Source organism: Crassostrea angulata, chromosome 2, assembly GCF_025612915.1.
Source record: "Crassostrea angulata isolate pt1a10 chromosome 2, ASM2561291v2, whole genome shotgun sequence".
In the NCBI taxonomy this organism is placed as follows: Eukaryota; Metazoa; Mollusca; class Bivalvia; order Ostreida; family Ostreidae; genus Magallana; species Magallana angulata.
Genome location: NC_069112.1, coordinates 75,820,330 through 75,847,626, shown reverse-complemented (window position 1 = coordinate 75,847,626; position 27,297 = coordinate 75,820,330). Strand labels below are relative to the sequence as shown.

The 27,297-nt window shown below is 35.8% G+C and overlaps 1 protein-coding gene across 2 annotated transcripts; it reads left to right on the top strand.

Annotated features, from left to right (window-relative positions):
• The first annotated feature begins 244 nt into the window (after positions 1-244).
• Positions 245-27,297, top strand: LOC128171501 (sodium- and chloride-dependent GABA transporter 2-like). Of its 2 annotated transcripts, XM_052837270.1 has the most exons (17): positions 245-330; positions 8,354-8,480; positions 8,977-9,110; positions 11,239-11,373; positions 11,595-11,769; positions 12,165-12,254; positions 12,758-12,929; positions 13,192-13,356; positions 13,969-14,075; positions 14,372-14,502; positions 15,696-15,713; positions 19,719-19,831; positions 22,492-22,644; positions 23,036-23,132; positions 23,450-23,523; positions 24,087-24,260; positions 25,503-27,297. In XM_052837270.1, exons 3-17 carry the CDS (start codon positions 9,020-9,022, stop codon positions 25,719-25,721), a joined length of 1,914 nt encoding a protein of 637 aa, XP_052693230.1. In that variant the 5' UTR covers positions 245-330; positions 8,354-8,480; positions 8,977-9,019; the 3' UTR covers positions 25,722-27,297. The 2 variants fall into 2 exon arrangements, with proteins under 2 accessions (XP_052693230.1, XP_052693231.1); XM_052837271.1 differs by lacking the exon at positions 15,696-15,713.

The window sequence follows — 27,297 nt, the reverse complement described above, 5'->3', positions numbered from 1 at the left end:
ATTTTTTTTTATAGATCAGCGGATGAGTATTATTTGCATGGATGGTGTAGTTTTCCGTGAATAATGGTTCTAAAAGAAATAAATCATTTTTATTTTTATTTTCGTCTTTGATAATATTAAAACTATCATCTTATATTATAAATTTTGTTCCTATTTCCACCCCCCCCCCCTTTCATCATTCTCATATTTACCCGGGAAACAAAGTTCTGAACGAAGAAAGTTTCGTTACTTAGACAGACCGGAAGTTAATTATAATGTAAATTTTGGTCGTGGATCTTAACAAAAGTGCATCGCGTCTTTGGTTTCGTGCTTGAAGTCAAATATTTTGAGGTATGTGTCAATATTTATCGTTCATATTCTTGCCAATGTTAGATTTTGTGTTTCTTTCAGAGAATAAAAAATGGCGGAGCGTAATTGAATATCGATTTTAAAAGACTGCAGTTGCAGTTATCCCAGAATGAGAATCTGTTTGTTTTGAAATGTCATTAGGTGGAGAGGAGAAAAAATAGGTCATTGTGACCTTATTCCTTGTTTTGTGATCGATTGTTAATAATTTAATCGATCTAAAACCTCCATTAGTTCTTTTTATTTCCCTAAAACACACGCTGTTAATTGACATTAAAACAGCAATAAACGTCCCTTTATATTTTTTTCCATTGCCCGTTATTGAACCTTGAATCGTTGGTATACTGTCTTACTCTCACCAAACTAAAGTAAAAAATCTTAATTAAGAAAGAAGACAATTATGAGAGATTATCAGAGATACCTTTTGCATTGTGACCAAATCTTTAAATGTGGTTTTTGAATAAACCGTAAAATCACAGTCAGCAGTATTAGGTTTCTTTAAACCCCACGAAAACCTCTACAATAAAACCCCCCTTGTTGTAATTGAGGAACACATATCTTATCTAAACATGCAAATTGATACTGGGATTGTTCTGATAATTTGACAAAGTAAGGGTGTATCCGAGTGTGTACGTGTCTGTGGTGGCAGACTATTAGACCCACAATTTAGCAAGTCTATTTTCGGTTTAATTCATCCATGTTTGATATGTATAATTGGATAGTTATTGACCTTACTTGTGCTCTGTGTAATTTTTTGAAGATGAAAAGATAAGACTTTACTAAAGAAAGCTTGAACAGGTAAAAATTTGTCTTTGTTTTTAATTTAATGGTGAAGATAGTGTTATGATCATATGGTTAGGAATTTAAAAATGTATCCATATATTTAAGATTATAGATTGGACGGGTAGTGATAAACCTATAAAAAGCTCTGTCACATTTGTCGCAGTCTGAAGTAAATCTTTTATTTGTCATGTTTGTAGCAGTTCTTATATTAACAATGACATGTGTTATAATATGTTAGTTGGGTAAGAGAAATCCAATTCACGATGCTGTTTTGAGCAATCTAGGAAATAATGTCCATAAATTTATAGGAAAGACTTGTCCATTCTGAAGAGAAGTTGGCCAATTTAAAAACTGATACTGTCACATATCAGTCGAATGAAAATGAGATCTTTCATGTTTCCTTATTATTATAATGATACCATCACAAGGAGAGACAACACACATTAAAACAGCGCAGTGTGAAGGATCTCAGTTGAAGGGCCATTTTCAGGGACCAAGTGTCAGTAGTGGGTGTGTTAAAGGTGTACACAGGATTTGTTATTTACCTGTAATTTACCTGTCGTACGTGACTCAATTGTCCCTGTGTACGTTGTACACAAACAACCCTCAGGGTAGCTGGTCTGGAGAAAGTTGTAGTCCTCAGGTGTAAATTTCACGTCTGTTTTGTTTGATGGAAAGCCAAGACCAGAAACTTGAACCTTTTTTTTTTCTCTTAAAAAAAGGTACATCATAATTCATATACAGATATATAATAGCATATTATGTAGTATCCTAATCATGCTAATGTACTACAACACTATATATATGTGGAATGCAGTATTTTAATGAACATTTTAACATTGTTCATGGAAGGTTCTCTCTGTCTCTGTCTCTCTGTCTCTCTCTCTCTCTCTCTCTGTCTCCCTCTCTCTCTCTCTCTCTCTCTCTCCAAATCTGACCTCTCCATCAGCTTATACATTATACATCATAGCAATAAATACTGGTATCACTATAATCAGTCTATTCATTCCATGAGAACCAACCAAAAGGTTGAATTATGAAATGAAATCAGGAATAACATTTGCCTGAACTTTTGCTGGAATAACACGTTGACATTTCAGAGTTATTGATAACCTCTAACTAGGTTACCCCTAAATTATGTTTCATGCTGATGTTTGTATAGTCAAAGTGGCTCATGCTTCTAGTTTGAATTGGGATGGGGGGGGGGGGGTGTTGGAAGGGATTGTGGACTTTTATTTACTTACAACATATTTAAAATATACACTTTGATGAATAACCTCCATGTGCATCCATGTACCGGTATGTGTTTTACTTGGTTATAAGATCTGAAGCCAGGGTAAAGCATTCATTACGTCTTCTCCTCCCCTCCCCGGGCTCCCCATTTTCTTCATCCTTTGGAATACTATTGTTAAACATTCTTCAACTAATTCTTAAAATTTTCTGTTTTCCATAAATAAAGATATTTTATGAAAACAATGAATGGAAAAAAACATTCAACCCACACTCCTCAGCCTTGTGCAATTTTTTAAAGTTAAAACACAATCGGGATAAACCAGGAAGCTACCACATCCACTTATATCCTTGCATCCATTGAAGTATATACCAGTATATAATCTGCATCATGCATGCATACACACAGTGACACCTGTTAGTGTTAACTTCATCATCACTCAAGTACAAATGTCTCTCTCCCTCTCTGCATTTATGTAATAGTAGACATGTGTATACTACAATGCCTGTTTTTTACGACAGGGGAAACATGCCATCAAATCGACTTGAGTGTTACAAACTGAAATGAAGTGATAACATTTTTATTTCCCCGGCTTTTTCTGTTTTCATCTTGTAGCGAGGGCTTTTTATTAATATAAATGAAATTCAGTTGCACTTTGACTCTCTGTGGTTTGATCATGTTTATAGGGGAAAACCCCTCGGATAAATTTTAGCAGTGCTTGTATATATTACATATGTATTGCATATTATTGGGATATTCCAGGCACAAAATCAGAATATATTTTGTTGGGGGAGGGGGTGGTTACAAGCTGACATTATTAAGATCCAACGCAGAGGGTATTGTTGTTTCTAAATTTAAAATCAGAGCAATATTTACAATTGGTTGACCATATCTAAGCTACTATGTTGTTCCTTTTATGCTATAAGAGGGCTGTATAAGTACCAGTAGTATAAGTAGATTTAGAAGTAGCAGTACTATAGAGTATACTACAAAGTATACAGTTGTAAGGCTCTAAACACTCTGGTTTATGTATTCATCCCAGATTAAATTAAAAAACAGGTGCTTGAAATGCTGCATTTGTAGTAGTGTATTGTAAAGTACTTATACCATGTATACAGGGCGGCCCAGGGTTGTCTCTGGAAATTGAAGTAGAAGGAAGAAATAAAAACATAGAAGGGGAGACTGGGGGTCTAGCTTATAGCTAGATTGTGTTTGAAATGCACAAATATCCAGGTAATAACGTCACTTTAGGTGGGGAAATTCCCCACCCCCGGGTCCTAGAGATAATACTGAGTCAGGCTCTCTGAAACATCTGTTCAATAATTAAGAGAGAGTTGGGAACACAGAAGATGTTACCACAGTAAATAACAGAAGACCCTATAGATGAAGGTAGTGGGTGTGCTTTGAATATTGATGATTTGAAATAATTTGAATAATGTACAGGATGCGCTTAAATGTTCACTGGCTGTCGGTTTTTGATGTGACGATACTCCTGTTTATCAGTGGGAATTTGAGATGTGAAACATGGAGGCATGCAGATAAATACAAAGAGGGAATATTTCTATGTTTTATAAGAGTCAGAATTGGCCCTCGTTAAAAACACAGCACAGCTTTAAACTTTTAAGTTGAAAGAAAGATTTTTTTTCTGTTACAAATTGGTTAATATTTATACCATTGCATTCTTAACATTTCCGAGTTTGGTTTCAATTTTTCGTAGTCTTTTCATAGAAGTACATGTATGTGTGTATTTTTAATCATGCTTATGAAAAATCTTCCAAAAAAAGTAAAAGAAAATGGTTCAACTTGGGAGAAAAGTTAATCAGGATAAAAACCCCCCCCAGAAAATCAATTATCGTTTAAACTTTTTTCTGAGGTAATTACCACTTTCATCACCTATTGGAAAATTTTGTAGAGTGTTTGAGCAGAGGAAGTGTTTTCCAATCAATTCTGTATCAGGACGCTGATGTGATCTTTTGAGTGTCAGTGTTATAGAGAGAGGCCTAGTAAATATAAACTGAAAACCGAATATAAACCGAGAAGTCTGTTATCATGGTCACAGAGAGAAAAGATGGAAGGTGCATGCACAAAGCTATAAACCACCCCTACCCCCTTTGAAAATTCAAACATTACATAATTGTAAATTTACATTATAGTAGTATAATTACTGAATAAAGGCCTTAACCCCCACCCCCACAAAATTACCCCCCCCCCCCCCCCCTCCTGAAAACTTTTCTTGGTCTGATCATGCTTGTAGAAATATCATGCTAATTGAATTCAGATTGGTGATAAGGGAGTGGAAATAAAACTGCATGCCTGCATATCTTATCTACTTTCACCCTCTCCAATTAGAGGTGGGCTCAGCAAATGGTGTTCATAGGGCTATAATGGCAGACTCTGTCACCAGTAATGACCCTTGTATTCAGGGGAATGTGCCTGGTAAGTATTTTGATAAGGAACCTTACTCTGGTTGTAATTGACATTTACAAAATTGACTGAATGAACGTACACTCTAATTGGAACTGTGTACATACATGTATTTATAAAATACTGAATAAGTTGTTGGAGTGGGTGCCCCCTTCACTAGTTCCATATACCAGTGCTACTCACCTATGACCAAGTAGATTATGTTGTGACATCAATATATACATAAATGCATGCACATGAGGCTTGATCATAGGTGGCCATGTCAGTTCATAATGGTAGAAGAAAGGAAGGATTACCTTATCCAATCTTCAAAATCTTAATGCGTGGTTGTTGGGGGGGGGGGGGGGTCTCCTTATAACTATTAACTACATGGTGTTTCTCTATTATAATTATTTCATTCATTGATAACTGTCTCCAAAAGCCCTACTACTACTCCCTCCAGTAGTTGCTACATGCCTGTTTTGTGCTGAGGTAAAATGTGACCTCAAGATTTATGTGTACATTTATTTATCTGCAGCCTATGTTACAGTGGGAGCTAGGGCTGTAAATATTGACACAAGGACTTGATACTCACTGTTTATTGTCAATGACATCATTTTTAACGGATTTAAGTCTCACCAGCTCGCTAGCAAGATTCTTTTAAGATACGTTCTACAAAAATTAATGTACTGTATTTCTAGCTAGTTTTGATAACAATTTTATTTCCTTTTGAACAAACATTTGTATTAACTTTTTACCATATATATATAAAAAGTATTTAAGAGATCCTTGTGACTATAGTGCGGCGAGGTTTTAAGTTATAAACCCCCCCCCCCCCCCCCCCGTCCATGTTTCCTTCTCTCTATCGTCATTTCCTATTGAAAACAATCGGCTCTTACAACAGAAAAAAAACATACTCAACAAAATCCACTCTGACAAATTTGTTTATAGTCAATAAGAGTAGCAAGTCCTGAAAAGGAAGGAAAAAACAAAACCACCAAAGAAATTTTAAAATTGAACAAATTATTTAGGACTTGGACTTTTGAGCTGTTTGTTGTAAGTTACATGCTACATTTTAGTATGTACAGCAAAACTCGGTTGTTATAACGAAGTCACTGGGACCTAAGAAATTACTTCATTATATCCGTAATTTGTTATAATCGTAAAAGAAATTCATTAAATTTACATAGCTGGGGATCCAAGATGACTTCGCTTATAATATCTGTGAATTCGCAATATCTGTGTTCGTACTAAACAAGTTTTACTGTATCTATATTACAGGTAAGCGATTGGGTTTGACTGATGTAATACATGTGGTTATACATTGTTAAAGTTTAAGGGTAAGACAATTTATATTGTAGTTCATTTTCCGACATGTTTGAGTTTTGAGGTTTTGATGATGTAACATGTATAAAGTGACACACAGTGCTGTTCAGGTTTCATGTGAATCATATTGGTGGGTGCCTAATTTCGGTTTCTGTATGAGTTACGATGTCATAGATACTTAGTTACTTCTTTGAATCACCAAGCTTAGTTCATATTTTTGACAATAGTCAGCCATTTTCCCCCACATGTAAGAGGTCTGGAATGTTACTATTATCATATCCCATTCATAAGTTTATGGGAAAAGAAATAAAAAGGGATGATGTGGGGGGGGGGGTGAATTTTTTTGTTTTAAAGTGGGCAAGATTATGATGGGGGGGGGGGGTAGGAGATTTAATATGTGAAAATTTTTTAACGATGTATATTATTTGATTCTATCTATGAGATAGTGAGTGGTCATCTATAATGGCTTGTTGATGTATGGATGATCAGATACAAGCATGGTAGCCTTTAAAGTTTTATCGTCTCCATCTGATATATCAGGTAGAAGTGACTGGTCAAGATCATGTATAAATATTTACATATTTTTTGCTTGTAAAGTGTTTTGAAAGCTACGGCAAAAGGAAAAAAAACAGTTAATGAATACAGGGATATATATTTTTATATATAGATAAAAAAATTAAGCGATTATTAGCTGGAGGGTGTTTTGACAAGATGAAAAAGTCCTGGTTATTTGTGTAGGGCGGAGATCCTGATTTTGTTTAATGGCCTGGGGTCCTGTGACTGTGGATCCACTAGCTGGTATCTAGATCACTGGGGAAGCTGCCACACTCCTAATGACCATTAATTGTATTGATGACTGTCATACTCCATGTTGATCCATGCCAAAAGGGTATCCCTGTAGTGTTGGTCACTTAGATTTTGTGATTGATTCTCTCTCTCTCTCTCTCTCTCTCTCTCTCTCTCTCTCTCTCTCTGTATTTCTATCTCTGTCTCTGATTCATTCTCTTACTCATATTCTCTAGCTCTCTGAGATGCATTCTTTAAATTCCAATCTCTCTCTCTCTCTCTCTCTCTCTCTCTCTCTCTCTCTCTCTCTCTCTCTCTCTCTCTCTCATGTGTACACAAATACAACATGTTCATTTGTCCAAATGACCACTTGATCTTTAGCATTTAAAGTTTTAGTATTCTACATTTAACACATGGAAGGAGAACTACATTTTTAACATTTTTATAAGGAAAGCTGAAACGATGTTGTACAATATGAATGAAATATTTTTGTTTACGCACTTAAGTATACATGTACCCATCCTATACTAGTTCTGTACTAAAACACTGGTGCGTCATCATTCATGTACTGTTGAACCTACTGTATGATGAGATTATATGATACCATTGCAGCTTGGGAGATAATATTAAGACTTTTAAACCTCTTAGTTCTGAGTGCACCACATATATGGGATGGAAATTGTAAGAGTCATTTGGATATTAATGTTTATTAAGTAAAATGCACAGTCAAAATGAAGCATATGTTTACTTGTGTTAAGTAGCTCATTTAATAAAATATTATATTGCCATGATGAAAACTAGTGAATGCTAAAGGCCTAAAACAACTTTGGAAAAATACTCCCCCCCCCCCCCCCTAAAGTTTGATTGTCGGTTTCTCTTTCTTTGCTGCATGCATGACAAATTGACAATAAATGACATGATGGAGGGAACTATTAGATATTGTTATACTTTCATGTTAAATACTGAAATCTGATTGGTAAAGACGCAGTTCATAATCCTTTCTATTACCCTCAGCATTAGCAACGCACTTAGCAACGGGTAACATTAAAAAATGTTACATGCGCGAAAATTATGCGCGTACGGTTCGCTGTAGAATTCACGTTATTCCTATATAAAAGCAGTAACATTTTCTTAAAAATTAAGACATTCAGTATAACAAAATAAATAGTGCCTGTTTGGGAGGGTAACAGTTGAAATTGACACCCTGAGAAAACCATTGTCAACCTCCGCTTCGCGTCGGTTGACAATGGTTTTCTCAGGGTGTCAATTTCAACTGTTACCCTCCCAAACAGGCACTATTTATATATTGATTAATTTATAAAGGTTTTTGAAATTAGAATGTTTCTTTATTCATTGTTACACAATTGAATGGACAGTCACATGAAATCTATCTCCTTATCAAACGTGTATATCTTTGTACTTACAGCTTGGCTCATAAAGAGGATGTATTGTTAATATAAGAATGTTGTATTTTTACAGACACACACAGGGGAATGTCAAAAAACTCCTACCAGAGCCATCAGTGATACAGGCTACTTGCTGTCTACGAAAATTAACCATGTGATTAAACAGTGGAATTACAGATCCTAAGTAACTGTTGCTTAAGGTATGACAAATAGTTGGAAACTGAATATTTCATATCACCATCATCTTTGGAAACTCACAGCATGCCTTGCACATCCTCATTGAAATTCATCATAGACCATCTCAGTCAACGTTTGCTGGTGTCATGAATATTCATGCCTCGCTCTGATTGGCTTTTGCACTCTTTTGTAAAGGAAGGTTTTGTTTACTCTGTCAGGAACAGTATTAGTATGGCATTTTTTATAACATGATGTTCGTCTCATACCATCCATAATTTTCTTATTGGTGGAGTAAATTAACTTACAAACGTTTTTGAAACTGAAATTGAAACATCATTAGAAACTTAAACCAGGGGTTTTTGGTAAAAGTACTTCCTGAAAACGATACAAATTGTTCCTCATGATGAATCTTATAAACCAGAGATAAAAAAATTAATTGAATTGTTCTATATATATATGTTTATTAAGGAAATAAAGATTTCAGAGTAATAAAAAGACATATAATTTATGATTTTTCAGGGACATTGATTTTAACTGACATAACTTGACCAAATTTGGCATCATGGGGGAGACATTCGCCCAATGGAACCTGCTCCAGCTGTCCCTGATCGCAGTGTTTCCTGCGTACCTAGCATACATCCGGCCTGTGGACGGTAATTCAAAGTTCTAGACTGTGTTAGGACTTACATATGTACAACAAAATTTTGAAATGCTTATTTTTATTCAGCTACCCAATGATTGAACTTTATACCATAACAACATGCTCAAATTATTTAAATATTTTAGAATATTTACATTTGCAAATATATTTCGTTATAAGAACTTCTAGAATAGCGAAAACGTTCAATTCTGTGTAAACTTTTTCATGATGTTACAATGATTACTGCACACACCGCTTGACAGTTGCATTGTTGTAAACATTAAAAAAAAAATTATTTTAATTATTCTGAACTGTTTGCCTTTTTCAAAAGTAAAATAAATAATATAAACAGCAATATTAAAAAGTTCAAGGGGAAATGAACTTGACGGTACGGGATCAGATCTTCTGAGAAGCCCTTCGGGCCTCACAGGATTTAAACATGTGACCAGCCAAGTTCATATCCCAGTGAACTTTTAACTTGCATTTTATTTCTTGAATGAATGGTTTTTTATTAATTTTACACATAAGGGATCACTACGTTTGACAGAAGAACTTTCTTTTTTTCAAACCTGTGTCAAATCTCAATACCTGATAGAGCATTACATTTAGTGTTTAAAACTGCAGTTTCCAATGAATTTTACTAATATAATCTAATGTGTTCATTCTGAATACACTGAAGGCCATAAAGACTTTACTTGTCTATTATCAGTTGTTACATAGAAAAACATTGAATGCGAAGAAGTATACATTAAGGGTTTACTAAAATAGGTAAATGTATATTTATGGGTAAATACCAGAACATGTTCATGTTAAAATCATAATTATTACTTTCAAATTGACAGGGATGGCCCTTATTTCGTTATACGTTTTACATTGACAGGGATAGCCCTCATTTCGTTATATGTTTTCCATTGACAGGGATGGCCCTCATTGTGTTATATGTTTTACATTGACAGGGATGGCCCTCATTGCATTATATGTTTTTCATTGACAGGGATGGCCCTCATTTCGTTATACGTTTTACATTGACAGGGATGGCCCTCATTTCATTGTAACATTTTACATTGACAGGGATGTCCCTCATTTCGTTATACGTTTTACATTGACAGGGATGGCCCTCATTTCATTGTAACATTTTACATTGACAGGGATGGCCCTCATTTCGTTATATGTTTTCCATTGACAGGGATGTCCCTCATTTCATTATAACGTTTTACATTGACAGGGATGGCCCTCATTTTGTTATACGTTTTACATTGACAGGGATGGCCCTCATTTCGTTATATGTTTTACATTGACCGGGATGTCCTACATTTCGTTATACATTTTACATTGACAGGGATGGCCCTCATTTCGTTATACGTTTTACATTGACAGGGATGTCCCTCATTTCGTTATACGTTTTACATTGACAGGGATGGCCCTCATTTCATTGTAACATTTTACATTGACAGGGATGGCCCTCATTTCGTTATATGTTTTCCATTGACAGGGATGGCCCTCATTGTGTTATATGTTTTCCATTGACAGGGATGGCCCTCATTTCGTTATACGTTTTACATTGACAGGGATGGCCCTCTTTTCGTTATATGTTTTACATTGACAGGGATGGCCCTCATTTCGTTATACGTTTTACATTGACAGGGATGTCCCTCATTTCATTATAACGTTTTACATTGACAGGGATGGCCCTCATTTCGTTATACGTTTTCCATTGACAGGGATGGCCCTCATTGTGTTATATGTTTTCCATTGACAGGGATGGCCCTCATTTCGTTATATGTTTTACATTGACAGGGATGGCCCTCATTTCGTTATACGTTTTACATTGACAGGGATGTCCCTCATTTCGTTATACGTTTTACATTGACAGGGATGTCCCTCATTTCATTATAACGTTTTACATTGACAGGGATGGCCCTCATTTCGTTATACGTTTTACATTGACAGGGATGGCCCTCATTTCGTTATATGTTTTACACTGACAGGGATGTCCTACATTTCGTTATACATTTTACATTGACAGGGATGGCCCACATTTCGTTATACGTTTTAAGTTGACAGGGATGGCCCTCATTTCGTTATACCTTTTACATTGACAGGGATGGCCCTCATTTCATTATAAAGTTTTACATTGACAGGGATGGCCCTCATTTCGTTATACGTCTACCTATTTGTCCTTTGTATGCCGGCCATGCTGATTCAAATGAAACTGGGCGGATACAACCAGAAGGGGATTGTGGGATTGCTGTCTCAACACCTGCCAATTAGCAAAGGTAAGAGTATGCCTGCTATTGGAATCTTGTCCTATAGGTGGCAATGGGTTAAAGGCTTTAGAACCGTCAACTATTTTAGCTATGTTCAAGTGACCCCTAAAAATCTGTCAATTAGAACATCTTTTTTTGTTTAAGAAAAAATGAACTCATTTTGATTTTGAATTGTCTGATTTTTTCTGTAGGATTTTGTGTATTTCATCAAAGAATGTAATGTTTTCTAGGTGTGGGTGTGGCCTTGCTAGTTGACCTCTTCTTGACCTGTCTATACGTCGCTCCATTGGTCTGTCACTTTGGAATGTACGCCATCCTGTCGATGATGGAGCAGCCGTACGTGTGGAGTAGTTGTGGCAATGAGTGGAACACGGAAAACTGTGTGGACATCCATCAGAAAGTCCAGTAAGTCTGTGGCAGATGTGGTACTATGAAAGATTCTTTTTATCGGGATGGGGGGGGGGGGGGGCATAGTGTTTCATTTTGAAATAGGTTTTAGATGCTGGGACTTATCTCCAGTGACAAGTGGGTGGAGGTTCAAGCATTTTAGAATAGTATACAGTAGAGAGTTAGTGAAAAGGGGAATAACTTGGATTTTGTTTTGTTATGTTAAATTGAAAGGTTGATTCATTATTCTGTTCACAATAGCAATAGAATTAATCCAAGAAGTGGTGCCATAAAACTATCCGTAGATATTTGTTTGCTTAGCTTGACAAATTTATTAAGGATATTATCTGAATAGAATAATCTCCCTTATCAGTGAGTCAGTGTGCCTTAATATGATTTGTGTTTTGTTTTAGGGCAGCTGGAGGTAACTCAGAGAAGACCTACACCATCAACAATGGAGTGGCCCAGAACCTGAGGGTCATGCCCGAGCTGGAGTTCTACCAGTAAGGAAGTGGGGGTTATGATCTGAAAGAAAGTGTCTTATTATAAAAATTTTTTTAGATTAATTATACGTGTAAGTGGGGTGTGTGCGTAGGGAAGTTTTCTGATACAAAGATTAAAATTCTGTCTGATGAACGTTGTTCATGTACATTTAACTGTCTTTCTTCTTATCAGCCTCTTGGTTTCTGTCCAACTCTGTCTCTTATTCTTTATCTCCCTCTCTCTTGTCTCTCTCACTTGAAATCTTTATTTCTCAAACACAATATTGGATCAGCCTTATTGATCGTTAAATACAGGTATGCATGAAACTATGTTTATGAAAATTGTGATGGGGTCACTTTGATGTGCCATCACAACAAAACTGGGTGGGGGGAGAATGGATTGGTAGATAGTTCACTTACCATATTTGAATATAAAAGGTGGGTTGACATAAAAGAAAAGATGGGACCCCCCCCCCCCCTCCCTGAACACATCTACCTACCTACATGTATGTTGTTGTTTACAGTAACGCCTACCTGGGGCTGTCAGACTCTATCGGCAATGTGACGGGGTTCCCTGTGTGGAATTTTACGACACAGCTACAGAATGTGGGGATCTCTCTCCTCCCGGTCACCCTAGCCGTCCTGTGGATTCTCGTCTTTCTCTTCACCGCCTTCGGGGCCCGCGTGTCTGGATGGGTGAGTCCTAGAGCTTTGTTCTGATCATCTTAAACAGCTACAAAATGTTATTTGAAATGATATATGTTAATTCTTGAAATTCCACAAGTATTTAGTGGCTTCATGTAGCTCTGATGTAAAATTTCTATGATACATTGCTGTATTTTGATAGCTTTTAAAAACTGTCTGATTAAAATTGATCAGAAATTTTATGTCCTTTATTCTGTTTACAGATCCTATTTGTGTTTGGTGATGTTATTACTTTATGTTATTTATTGTTTAGATCCTGTTTGTGCTGGGCTTGGCATTTGTGGGGATGTTGCTGGCCGTCCTGGGGTACGGATATAACAGCCTGGACTCGGACAGCTCGAACAGCTTCCTACTGACCTTCTACAACCTCAACTTCCGAGGATTCCTACAGCCCGTGGACACCAGGGTCCTCATCAATGTAGGTCAATGTGGGTCAATGGCTCAACAATATAGGTCAAAAGTCTCATCAATGTAGGTCAATAGTCTCATCAATGTAGGTCAATAGTTTCAACAATATAGGTCAATAGCTCATCAATATAGGTCAAAAGTCTCATTAATGTAGTCCAATAGTCTTATCAATATATGTAAATAGTCTTATCGATAAATGTCAATAGTTTCATCAATTTAGGTCAAAAGTCTCATCAATGTAGGTCAGAAATCTCATCAATGTAGGTCAGTAGTCTCATATGTGTGGGTCAATGATCTCATATGTGTGGGTCAATGATCTCATATGTGTGGGTCAATGATCTCATATGTGTGTGTCAATGATCTCATATGTGTGGGTCAATGATCTCATATGTGTGGGTCAATGATCTCATATGTGTGGGTCAATGATCTCATATGTGTGGGTCAATGATCAATTTTTTTTATTATCAACTTTCTTTGAAATATACCAATACCCATTCAGTTAAGATAAAAATTGTTTAATGTGGAACAGAATGGAAATATTTTAAATCATAATGTAACTCAATGATTTCGTCAAAATCAGTGTAAATATTATCTAGCTGATGAGTTGTCTGTGTGCTTGTAGACGGCCAGTGAGGGGTTTGACCTGCTGATGAATTCTCTCCCCGTCTGGACGGCCATTCCTGTCACCATGGGCAAATTCACGGGACAAGGCAAAATCAGTCGCAACTTGTATGTTATAAAAAAGTTAATTATTGTTTTAGTTTTTTAAGAATCCTTTTACTCAATTTATTTACTGAGGACTGAGCACATCTCTAAAATTATTTTTGATTTTAAAAATTCTGTTTATATAAATAAAGGATGACAATGTCACAAGTTTTACTTGTGTTAAATATCTGTTTATGGCACAGTATTCCATCTGTTATATACCTTTATGAATTCCTTAGCTTTTGAATTCCCGCTTTTTACTGTTTAAAGATCATAAAAACGGAATTCCCGTTCAATGTCCCCCCGTTTCTGATTGGTAGAGGCTGGCTCCTGGTGATCGTGACATACGCCCTCATAATCCAAGTCCCTCAGCTGGCCATGGCACCCTACATAGGGAACCTGCTGACTAAAGTGAAAGACACCAAGGTCCTCAGGGAGGGCTCTCTCAATGGTGAGTGTTACTCCAAACACTGAGGTCCTCAAAGTGTAATATCATACACTAAGGTCTCAAAATGTACTGTCATTATGGTCCTCAAAGTGTACCTTCACATACTAAGGTCTTCAGGGAAGACTCTCTCTGTGGTGATTGTAATTCCATACACTAAGGTCCTCAAGTCTTATATCATACCCTAAGGTCCTCAGTGAGGACTCAATGGTGAGTGTAACTCCATGCACTAAATCCCTAAAGTGTAACTTCATACACTAAGGTCCTCAAAGAGTAATATCATACACTAAGGTCCTCAGGGAGGACTCTCTGAATGGTGAGTGTAATATCAGGCACTAATGTCTTCAGGGAGGACTCTCTCAATGGTGAGTGTAATATCAGGCACAGAGGTCCTCAAAATGTAATATACACTATAAGGACCTCAAAGTGTAACAAACTAAGGTCCACAGAGAGGATACTCTCAATGTTTAGTGTAATGTTAAAGGTCCCAAAAAGTTAATATCATACAGTAAAACCCTCACAGAGAACTAGTGTAATGTTATTCATATACACGAAGCCCCTCAGAAAACAATATCAGTCTCTTTTTCTTTTTTTTACCTCAAAGTGTTGCCATTGCGTCCTACCCAGGCTAGAATAGTTAAGTCTATAGCTACCTCCTAATATTTTGTGATTCATAAATTGTGTATAATTGTGCTACAGAGGTTTCGCAGAGAGCAGTGATAACAGCAGTACAGAGAGTTAGAATGAGGTTTAATTAAAGTTCCTTTCATTTAAATTTAAGGTAGTGTACTTCTTTTACTAATGGTCTATGATTCTTATACCTTAACGTCTTATCTCGTAACCTAAAACTAAATGGGTCTAAAAAAAACTTGCACATATCTTAGTGTTAAAAATATTGAGGGTAAAATAAAAACACATATTACCAAAAGAAACATTAATTAAACTTTTTATTCACTTTGATGTACTCGTGTTATTCGAGATTTCAATGTTTAAGATACCTATTTCAACCGGATGTCTTCTATAACATTGAGCAAATTAGTGTTTTCTGAACATTGCATGTATCATTATTGGGAAAATGGGTATTAATTCCACTTTTGATTTTTAAATAAGTTTTTATCATGAGTGCTTTGATTTACTTCAACACAATTTTCAGTACACGTGATTAACTGTTGTACCGTTTTTGGTTTTGTCTTTTATAGTCACCACGAGAGGAATGAGTAAGTCTTAAATTGCTGCTAAAAATAGCACAGCACGCATTCATCCTCACGCATTACTGTTATAATTATGTTTGTGTTGACATAATAGAGTATGTGTCTTCCTCTTGTAGATTTTGTTTTCAAGAGCTTTTGCTCTTAATTATCAAATCTGAGTTTTGTTATTGAAGAATTTGAAAGTGTTCATTTTAATTTTTTATTTCTATTTTTATTTTTCTCATGTAATCAAAATGATGAGTTAGTTAGACTTTGGAATTGTTTTTAAGCTCATTTATATATCATCTTTCCCCCTTTCACAAATTTTAGTTTAAACAGACCTTGATCTATAATTGTATCTGTAGATACAGCAATACATAATTACATATGAATGTATTTCTGTTCAGTTTCATTAGTTATATATTTTGCCCAGTTTCAGTTCAAAGATCAGATCTTAAGATTTGTTTGAAGAGGCATGTTACCAAATTGAATAAACTCTATCATAAAATTGCCTTCAGGAGTATCGTTCATGGGGCCAAAAATTAAAATAGGGATTGACATGTGCCTTCCTTGTAAACTATGTAATCAGTGTAGGCTACTATGTTGTAACTACATCATTAGGTCTAAGCTATCACATCATTCATCATAGTCATACACATGTAATCGGATTGTGAACCAGAAGGTCTTGTATTTCCAATGTTGTCATTGTGTAAGTGTATCCCTCCCAGTGTTGGTCACTGTGTTGTTATAACAGAGTCAGTCTTTGTGCACTGGTATAATGTCATCACCCCCCCCCCCCAAAAAAAAAAAAAAAAAAAAACTACCAAAAAAAAAACAAACAACTAAAAAAAAAACCCAAAACAACAAAATCAAAGCAGAAAAAACATAGCAAAGAATAAAATATAATTGCACCAGCAAAAGTATCTCTTTTGGTATGAAGTGATATTTTAAAAATTAAAACAAAGACTCTAAAATTCCCATGGTTAAAATTTGGATCCTTTCTGACAGAGAATAGTTTACCCTTAAATCACTTAAACAAGTATAGTGGGCCTCAAAAGCTAGCAAGCTAGCCAGATCAAATGGAGTATGTTATGATGAACTTATTATGAAACAGTATTTGATGTACTTTAAAATGAAGTCTTGTGTTGCTTTTTAGGTGTCATTTTTCAATGCAATTTACAATCATTGTGATATTTAGAACTGGCCTCTATGTGTATTAGAATTAACATTTAGTTGTTAGCTACATTGCCTAAAGAAGTTTTATTCTTACAGTGCGTCTGAATGCTTTATGCGTGTAATATATAATTCTGTAACTGTGAACATACTGTTATTTTTTAGCCAACACAGACCCACACAGTTGAAATGCAGAAATAAATGATGTTCTATAGGATCCTAAAATATATTTTGGAAAAAAAATTATTTAAAAATATAAAATATATATAAGAATATACTGTAGATTCATTAGAATTCATAGTGGCTCAATATTTTTGTGCTATTAGTGGGTAGCCTTTCCACACAAATTAACATCCTTGACAAACACAAATTTAGAGTTATCTTTCTTACTGAAACGTAAAACCGATGCATCCATAAAATTTTATATCCCCACTTATAAGCAGAAAACCTACAATCCACGAAAATTGGCCCCATGGAATTTAAATGATTCGACAGTATTAATTAAAGCACTAAAACACTACGTGTACAGTTAGCGATAAATTCATGCTAAAAACATATAAATGATTGATAAGTGAACACAGGAGACTACAAAATCATGGTGAATGCATGATGAGTACCGTATTTTCCCGACGACTCGTCGATGCGGACGACTCGTCGAATTGCTCATTTTTAGCCAAAATTTTAACAAAATCCTACGATACGTCTATTCAGACCATACGTCGATCTTATCACTTCAAAATGGCGTATAAAACTGCAGTAACATTATCAGTGTCTGATGCCACGATGTCCCCGATATTGCTACCAATTATTATTAATGATTAACATTTTAACAATTACGCTTTATACTTATGCATCATATTTTCAAATACCGGCAACAACTACAAAGTCGCTTGCATTTTAAACAATTCCCGATATCGCGTGTAATGCAAAACTAAACTTACTTCGTCAGAAATATATTATTCCCAAGCATTAAAATAATTATCCACTCTGACTATCGCCAGTGTATTCGCCATTACGTAACCAGCCCTCTGTTGACTCGGCGCGTGGTCAATGTTTGTTTAACAATTTCCGGTGTCATAGGCATGCACCTGTCTCGTGTCGGACTTCAAAGGGGGATCTCAAGTGCAGAAAGCTTAGCAATTACTATGATTTGATGAAACTTGATTACTTTGTATCCAGTAATGCAGTTACACGCTATTGTTCAACATAGACACTGTTAGAAACAGATCGATCATTTGTACGACTTGATAATGACGATATACGACATACATACCTTTCCTAAAAAAAATTATCTAACAATTATCAAAGAATTGGACAATAACTAATCAATGAACTATAATCACTTTTATAACGGTAGTCTTTATATACACAGGGAGTGAAATTGCCGTAAAGATCTCAGCCTTAGGGCAAAATTATTAACACAACCGGTGTCAGCCTATTGTATAAACAGTAGTATTGATAATTGCCGATTACATATTTTAAGATTGAATTTGACCATAAAATATTTCTGATTTATACTTTCCACAAACAACTCATTACTAATAAAATAATTAAATTTAAAAAACATCCCCCGGACCTACTGCAATATTTTCTTCCATTCAAATTTGGTTTCAATTTTACTGCGCAATATTATCTTCCTACTAGTGATACATAGAACCATGTGACAATGTGTTTATAAAAACGGAACGGTAAAACTTTTAATTGATTAAAGACAATGTAACATTTTTTAATAACTGTTGTTATTATTATGTATTTAAGTGTTAACAGATGAGTGAAAATGATAATTATTAAAGATGAACAGTGAATTCAAAAACGTAATTTTCAATCACACAGCCAACTCAAGATGATTAAAACCAGGACTTTTAATGCTAATTTTAACAATTTTCTGACCTCGAGCCTATGACAAGTCGAACAAGACGATAAGTCGGCTGCTCTGCTTCAGAGAAAAAAAATACCGACTAATCGTCGAAAAAATACGGTAAATATGCAGAATTGTTTGTGAACAGTTAATGTGAGTGGTTTGTGAATAAAGAGTGAAAAACACTGAAGTGTGAAGTTTTATGAAGAGTGAATGCAAAATAAACAAGTAGAACAGTTTAGGAACTGTAAGCGGATAGAGCGAATCCTTCATCCCGCCATTGCATTACATTGTACTTTTAACACAAGAATACCTGATGCTTGCAATTGTATGGAATCAAAGGCATTTTGTCACAGGAAGAAGTTTAGAAATAATTAAGATAAAGTTTATGTATGTCTGACATTAGACATACTTGATACTGAAAGTTGAACAGCTGGACAAAAATATGAATGGTGGATTTAGTCAATCAGGTAGATGCATGAAGGAAATCATTTAGTATAATGCATGGGCCGAAAAAGTGCATTGGATAAGAGAGGGGCTTCAGGAAGGTGGAAAGGAGGCAGGGAGGTGCTTTTGGTGGGAATTAAAAATTAAGATTTTTAGTTATACATAGTCTAGTACCAATGCATAATTTCAAATTCTCCACCTTACAAGTAAATAGAAGCTTAATTATGGTAAGGCATTTTTGTTTTAACTTCCAAAATAAACTGTTACATTGTTTTGGAGTAACCAGCCTTAGAGTCAATGGTGCTCTTGTCAATAGTACAATGGACTGTGTCCTTGGTGTTAGAAGATCTTTTAAAAGGAAGGAACTAAACATAAAATTTTATTGACAATTTCTACAATTTCTACACCTGACTATATCCTAGGTTACACTCAATGATACAATGGATTCAGGTCTGTAGTAATCATACCGGCTGGTGTTAGATTTAGACCATTTGTAAGGCCCTACTTTGTCTTTAATGATGCAGAACTTCACAATGGAATCTGTCCTTTTGTAGGCATACAGTTGGTGTTTAACGTGATGCCGGCAGCCTTCGCTGAGCTGGAGATTCCCCCGGTGTATGCCATGCTGTTCTTTCTATCCCTCTTCATCTGTGGATTCATGTTCTTGGTAAGTGTTGCTATCATTTGGTATAAAGTATTTAAAAAATTTATAAAATACAAGTTTCTGGGGTTCATTCAAAGGTTTCCTGGTATTATTTTAACCTTATGTTGCCTTCTATAGGTCCTGAAGCTGCATACTGTGTACCTAGTTTTTGAAATCACCTCGTGTAATTTTAGCCCTTCTACGCATGCAAACAGTGTCACCGTCTTAAAATTGGCCAGACAAAGTTGTGTTTATAGAGAGATAACATAAGACAATGAAATTTGCCCAGTCTTAAATTTGTCATATGATAATAATGTAAAGGTGTACAAACGTTTTCTCTTTCAGTGTGTGGCAAGTTGTCTATAGTAGTCAATATAATGGTGTACATACCTTGTCTATTTCAGTGTGTGGCCATGTTGACTACAGTAGACAATATAATGGTGTATAAACCTTGTCTCTTTCAGTGTGTGGCGATGTTGACTATAGTAGACAATATAATGGTGTACAAACCTTGTCTCTTTCAGTGTGTGGCCATGTTGACTATAGTAGTCAATATAATGGTGTACAAACCTTGTCTCTTTCAGTGTGTGGCCATGTTGACTACAGTAGACAATATAATGGTGTACATACCTTGTCTCTTTCAGTGTGTGGCCATGTTGATTATAGTAGTCAATATAATGGTGTACAAACCTTGTCTCTTTCAGTGTGTGGCCATGTTGACTACAGTAGATAATATAATGGTGTACAAACATTGTCTCTTTCAGTGTGTGGCCATGTTGACAATAGTAGACAATTTAATGGTGTACAAACCTTGTCTATTTCAGTGTGTGGCCATGTTGACTACAGTAGTCAATATAATGGTGTACAAACCTTGTCTCTTTCAGTGTGTGGCCATGTTGACTACAGTAGTCAATATAATGGTGTACAAACCTTGTCTCTTTCAGTGTGTGGCCATGTTGACTACAGTAGTCAATATAATGGTGTACAAACCTTGTCTCTTTCAATGTGTGGCCATGTTGACTACAGTAGTCAATATAATGGTGTACATACCTTGTCTCTTTCAGTGTGTGGCCATGTTGACTACAGTAGTCAATATAATGGTGTACAAACCTTGTCTCTTTCAGTGCGTGGCCATGTTGACTATAATAGACAATATAATGGTGTACAAACCTTGTCTCTTTCAGTGTGTGGCCATGTTGACTATAGTAGTCAATATAATGGTGTACAAACCTTGTCTCTTTCAGTGTGTGGCCATGTTGACTATAGTAGACAATATAATAGTGTTCATACCTTGTCTCTTTTAGTTTGTAGCCATGTTGACTATAGTAGACAATATAATGGTGTACATACCTTGTCTCTTTCAGTGTGTGGCCATGTTGACTACAGTAGACAATATAATGGTGTACAAACCTTGTCTATTTCAGTGTGTGGCCATGTTGACTATAGTAGACAATATAATGGTGTACAAACCTTGTCTCTTTCAGTGTGTGGCCATGTTGACTATAGTAGACAATATAATGGTGTACAAACCTTGTCTCTTTCAGTGTGTGGCCATGTTGACTATAGTAGTCAATATAATGGTGTACAAACCTTGTCTCTTTCAGTGTGTGGCCATGTTGACAATAGTAGACAATATAATGGTGTACAAACCTTGTCTCTTTCAGTGTGTGGCCATGTTGACTACAGTAGTCAATATAATGGTGTACAAACCTTGTCTCTTTCAGTGTGTGGCCATGTTGACTACAGTAGTCAATATAATGGTGTACAAACCTTGTCTCTTTCAGTGTGTGGCCATGTTGACAATAGTAGACAATATAATGGTGTACAAACCTCGTCTCTTTCAGTGTGTGGCCATGTTGACTACAGTAGTCAATATAATGGTGTACATACCTTGTCTCTTTCAGTGTGTGGTCATGTTGACTACAGTAGTCAATATAATGGTGTACACACCTTGTCTCTTTCAGTGTGTGGCCATGTTGACTATAGTAGACAATATAATGGTGTACAAACCTTGTCTCTTTCAGTGTGTGGCCATGTTGACTACAGTAGTCAATATAATGGTGTACAAACCTTGTCTCTTTCAGTGTGTGGCCATGTTGACTACAGTAGACAATATAATGGTGTACAAACCTTGTCTCTTTCAGTGTGTGGCCATGTTGACTATAGTAGTCAATATAATGGTGTACATACCTTGTCTCTTTCAGTGTGTGGCCATGTTGACTAAAGTAGACAATATAATGGTGTACATACCTTGTCTCTTTTAGTGTGTGGCCATGTTGACTATAGTAGACAATATAATGGTGTACATACCTTGTCTCTTTCAGTGTGTGGCCATGTTGACTATAGTAGACAATATAATGGTGTACAAACCTTGTCTCTTTCAGTGTGTGGCAATGTTGACTACAGTAGACAATATAATGGTGTACATACCTTGTCTCTTTCAGTGTGTGGCCATGTTGACTACAGTAGACAATTTAATGGTGTACAAACCTTGTCTATTTCAGTGTGTGGCCATGTTGACTATAGTAGACAATATAATGGTGTACAAACCTTGTCTATTTCAGTGTGTGGCCATGTTGACTATAGTAGACAATATAATGGTGTACAAACCTTGTCTCTTTCAGTGTGTGGCCATGTTGTCTATAGTAGACAATATAATGGTGTACATACCTTGTCTCTTTTAGTGTGTGGCCATGTTGACTATAGTAGACAATATCGTAGACAGCCTGACTACGCGGTTTGTGCGACTACACGACAGGAAGCACTGCTGTACGTTTGTGACGACGTTCTTTCTGATGGTGGCCCTCATCTGTATGGGACTCTTGATGACAACCACGGTAACCATAGCAACAATACTCTCAGAATATTGAAATTATTTAATATATATTACCAGTTATGTCCAACTTTTATTCTTTGCATCATTAAGATTTTGGCAATTCAGTTTCTAACAAATAATGAAGTTGTTTTATTTACATCTTGCAGTACAGAATAATGAAAAGTAATTGATTGTGATAAATCATTTTATTTAGTTTTCTTAGTCAACCAGATTGTGTCACTTTGCAAAAAGGCATTCAAAGTAATGCTATGACAGTTTTGTTTTTTGCAGGTTGAATTTTTAAAAAGATAATAATGTGTACTATGTTTTGTGTTTGACTAGGCGGGATTCTACTACGTGATACTGTTGGACCAATCATTTTACACATTATACTCTGTTTTATATTTAATTAGGCGGGATTCTACTACGTGATACTGTTGGACCAGTCCGTCACGCGGCTCCGATTTATCACTGTTTTTATTCTGGCCGTCTCTGTTATCATTGTGTATGGTGAGTTTGTCTACAGAGCCATGAGATTTATTTTTATGCTAGAAAAAGAATCCCTTAATATTGTTAATTTTCATATACCGGGTAATTATGAAAAAAAAGTTTACCTCGATAAATCTAAATTATTATGATTTAGGTTAAAAATTTTATTTCCCAGCAATACATTCAAACCCCTTTATGTATAACCTTCACTAGTATAAAGTACTTTAGAAAGAACAGTACGTACATTTATTATTGATAACAAAAATTATTTAGAAATCTTAAGCACATAATTAATGGAAAATAATTATATTAATCTGGTTTTCTTGTTGTTTTTTCAGTGAAGCACACATTTAGTATTGTGGAGAGAATTCTGATCAGCATCTGGTGTATACTGGCTGCCACGGCAACCGCGGTAAGTAGACCAACACAGCCATCACATGAAAAATGACAACAACAAACTGTCAGTCATCTCAAAAATCCAAAAAGTGAAATACAAACTACAAAATACAAAATGCAAAGCAACACAGACTTCTAAAAGATAGAGGTGGGATCAGGTGCCTAGGTGGGGTAAGCATCCTCTGTTGACCGGTTGCACCCACATAAATATAATTATAGCCGTCTGATTTTTATATTATCCTGCGTATCTTGTAACTTAGCAGTTTAACTTTAAACAGTTATATTTCCTTCACACAGTCATGTATGGTAAATATACCAGAGTCATACAAAAGCATTCATCGCTCTCGATCAAAATAGGATTTTTTCCCCAGTCTTACTATATGTATGCTAGGTTAGACTCAAAATCCAATACATATGTAACTCTTATTTGTTTACCAGTAAGAAATTCTGCATTGCAAAAATGTATTTGGTTTAATCATTCAAACGATAACAACTTTAGAATTTACATGTCATGCTATATGTATACTACTATAATGTGCTATCCTAGATGTATATTTTGTCTCTCTGTTTTGTACACAGGGATTCTGGCTTTACTCCTTCATCATGTACCTGGGGTTCCCTCTCAGCTATAACGGGCATGAGTACACCAAGGTGTTTGACCTGATTTCCTGGATCATCTCTGCCGTACCGTACATCGCCATTCCGGCCGCCGCCATGCACAGCTGTGGGCTGTTTGAGGGAACGTGTAAAGAGGTCAGTTACTGGGTTATAGGTGGAGATATACTTAGGTCATCTATTCAAGCGAGGCAAGCATGGTTAGGGGGCAGTGTTATGGGCTGAATTAAATAGGCCGAGTTTTGTTCTGTTTGAATTGGTTAGGTAGACAAGGTAGAAAAAGGCAAATTGGTGTGTGAAACCACATATTTATAAAATTAGTTGACAGATTTTAAAGACCGAGAAAATAAGCAGTGTGTCCCTGTCAGTCAACTGAATTGAGACCCCAGATTGGATGCTAGAAAATGATTGACATTCGTTTACTCGTCCTGTGTATAACATGTCTAGCGCTCGTGATGATCATGCAATTAACTTTTGTCTTTTGATGGATACCGTGACGATAAAACGCCATGTCTTTATAATCAAAAGAAACTATTGTTGACAGCGTTTAAATAAAATTAAATTTTCTGCTCTTGAAAATTTTGAAAGATATGAATTGAAAATTTACTTATAGTTGGTTTATGTACCACACCAAACGTGTTGATCACCTGCAGTCTGTCAAAATCACATGGCGTCGATCATCTATGAGAACTTTCTTTTATTAATAAAAATGTTTGTGAATTATTGAGAATACAGAATTAGATTAAATCAAATATTGCGTCCACGATTTATAGCTTTAGTTATCATATTTCTGTGAGAATTTTCACGAGCCAAAACCGGAATAGAAACAAGTACAGACAACTCTGGAACATGCACAGCAGGTAGAATCATGTGCACTTGAGCAGCTGATCAGAGAAGTAATACAAACGTATATTGTATAAATGTTGCATTGGTATTTGAGTAGGTTACGATGATAACATTGCATAAAACATCGCGCTAAACTCTCACTAGATCCCGTCAGAAACTTGTTTAAACAAACAAAAGATTTTGGCCATGTCGCACGCCGTTCTTTCATGCTTTTATATTCATCACCACGATCTACAATTTGCTTTTCCAAGTACATAAATGAATACGATATTTCTCTATATCATCAAAAAAACTCTGTTGAGAGTATTTTAACACCCCGTGTATATAGATATGTATACACAAGCGAGCGTGTTTCCCTCGGGGCTTCACACCTTTATTGATATAGGCTCCACCCCCACCTGAACTTACCTGAGGTAAACCACCCGGTTAAGAAACTCGGCCTTTAAAGAAATTGAGGAATTCCTGCCTGCAACATTTCATTTCGAAATTCTGGCTCAAGAAAGTCCATGCCTCATATTTTGTATTTTATTTCAGCGAATGCAGTACATGTTCTGTGGTGTCCAGGACGAGCCGCGGGACTACCAGGGCTACTACCCCGCCCCAGAGCCCAGCGCCCCTCCCGCCTATTCTTACAACACCAACAGCTACAACAGGAATGGGGCCATGTTGTACCCGATGGCGGACGTCCACAAAGACATGTACGACCCCGAGCTAGAACCACTGGACACGCGGCTCAGGTCTAGTCAGATCTAGCAATGAGTGGCTGGTGTGAATTTCTAGTGTGGCAACAGTGGACATTACATAGGGACAATGTACATGTAATGTAATATATAGTGTGGCAACAGTGGACATTACATATGGACAATGTTATGTAACTTTTAGTGTGGCAACAACGGACCTTTTATAAGGACAATGCAATGTAATTTTTAGTGTGAAAACAACGGACATTATATAGGCAAAGTGTAATGTAATTTCTAGATTGGTAACAGGGGACATTATATAGGGACAATGTAATGTAATGTAATCTCCAGTGCGGCAACAGGAGATGGGAACATTATTTAGGGACAATTACATGATATAGGGACTATTTTGTTATTTGTGAGACTTATTATTGAGGTATACTTAAAGAGACAAAAGGTTCAAAGGGTGAATTAAATATCTGGTATAGCAACATGGGACAGTTATGTTGTATGTAATAAATATAAGGAATTCTAAAGAGTCACAGGGTTGTTAAAGGGAGTATTTTTATAGCACAAAGAAATAAAAGATTGATTTTGATTCATGTTATAGAACACTGGGCACTGTCAATATGGCAAAGAGGTTACTACAACGGGATTCCCTTATGCATGTAGAGCAATAGATTTATGTTGATGATTTACAAATTACAATTTATTTTAATGTAACACCTATACTTTAACAAAATATTGATCTCTGTCTAGCTTTAACAAATTGAATGATTATAATATTGGGTGGGCAAGCATTCTTTATTAATATCATTTTTGAGTCTGACAAAACAGAAGGGGTGGAAATCCACTTAGCATTTATATGATCCTTTGAATGAGGAGTGTCAAAAAAAAATCATGGAATTTCAAAATTTGAACTGGAAAATATTGCTTCCCTCCATGAGCATTCCAGTGATCAAATTTTCTTTCTTGTTAAATACTTTGTGTACTTCTGTTTTTTTTTCTTTTTGGGGACCACCCCTTTTGTATTCACAGAATTTTTACAAGATCTGTCTTCTGCCTGCCATTTTCATTTTGAGCAAACAGTCATTAACATGTATTACAATTTTAACATAAGGAATGATGTTTAAGAACACGCCACAGATTGGATCTCTCACCAGCTGTTCTGAAGCTCTAGATGTGTTATGTAGTTTTATTTTCATATTGTTGTACATAGAAAAAATATTGTAACCTATTGTTACATGTGATGCGAAGGTGTAAACACTTGCATTGTTTATTAATCAAATTTTTATACCCCCGCAAACGAAGTTTAGGGGGGTATATTGGTTTCACCCCGTCCGTCTGTCCGTCTGTCTGTCTGTCCGTCTGTCCGTCTGTCTGTAGACGCAACTTTGTCCCCCCTATAGAATTTTTTATTACTGCATGGAACAGTTTGAAAATTTGTACATATGTTGAACACCATCTGAAGATGTGCACCTGCAATTTTTTTTAAGATCAGACAAGATTTAATGATTTTATGACAGTTTTCATTTTCCTTATTCTATATATTGTACACTAATGTTGAAAAGTAAGGGAGGTAATCCTTACAGATTTTATTAATTAATTAATAGAAAACACTCTAAAATATATTTATATAAATACATCCA

Bases quoted from the DNA above. Each gene is read 5' to 3' on its own strand.
- LOC128171501 (XM_052837270.1), top strand. From the start codon at position 9,020: ATGGGGGAGACATTCGCCCAATGGAACCTGCTCCAGCTGTCCCTGATC. The intron at 13,357-13,968 runs GTAGGTCAATGT...GTGTGCTTGTAG, and splicing joins ACACCAGGGTCCTCATCAAT to ACGGCCAGTGAGGGGTTTGA. The intron at 22,645-23,035 runs GTAACCATAGCA...ATATTTAATTAG, and splicing joins GACTCTTGATGACAACCACG to GCGGGATTCTACTACGTGAT.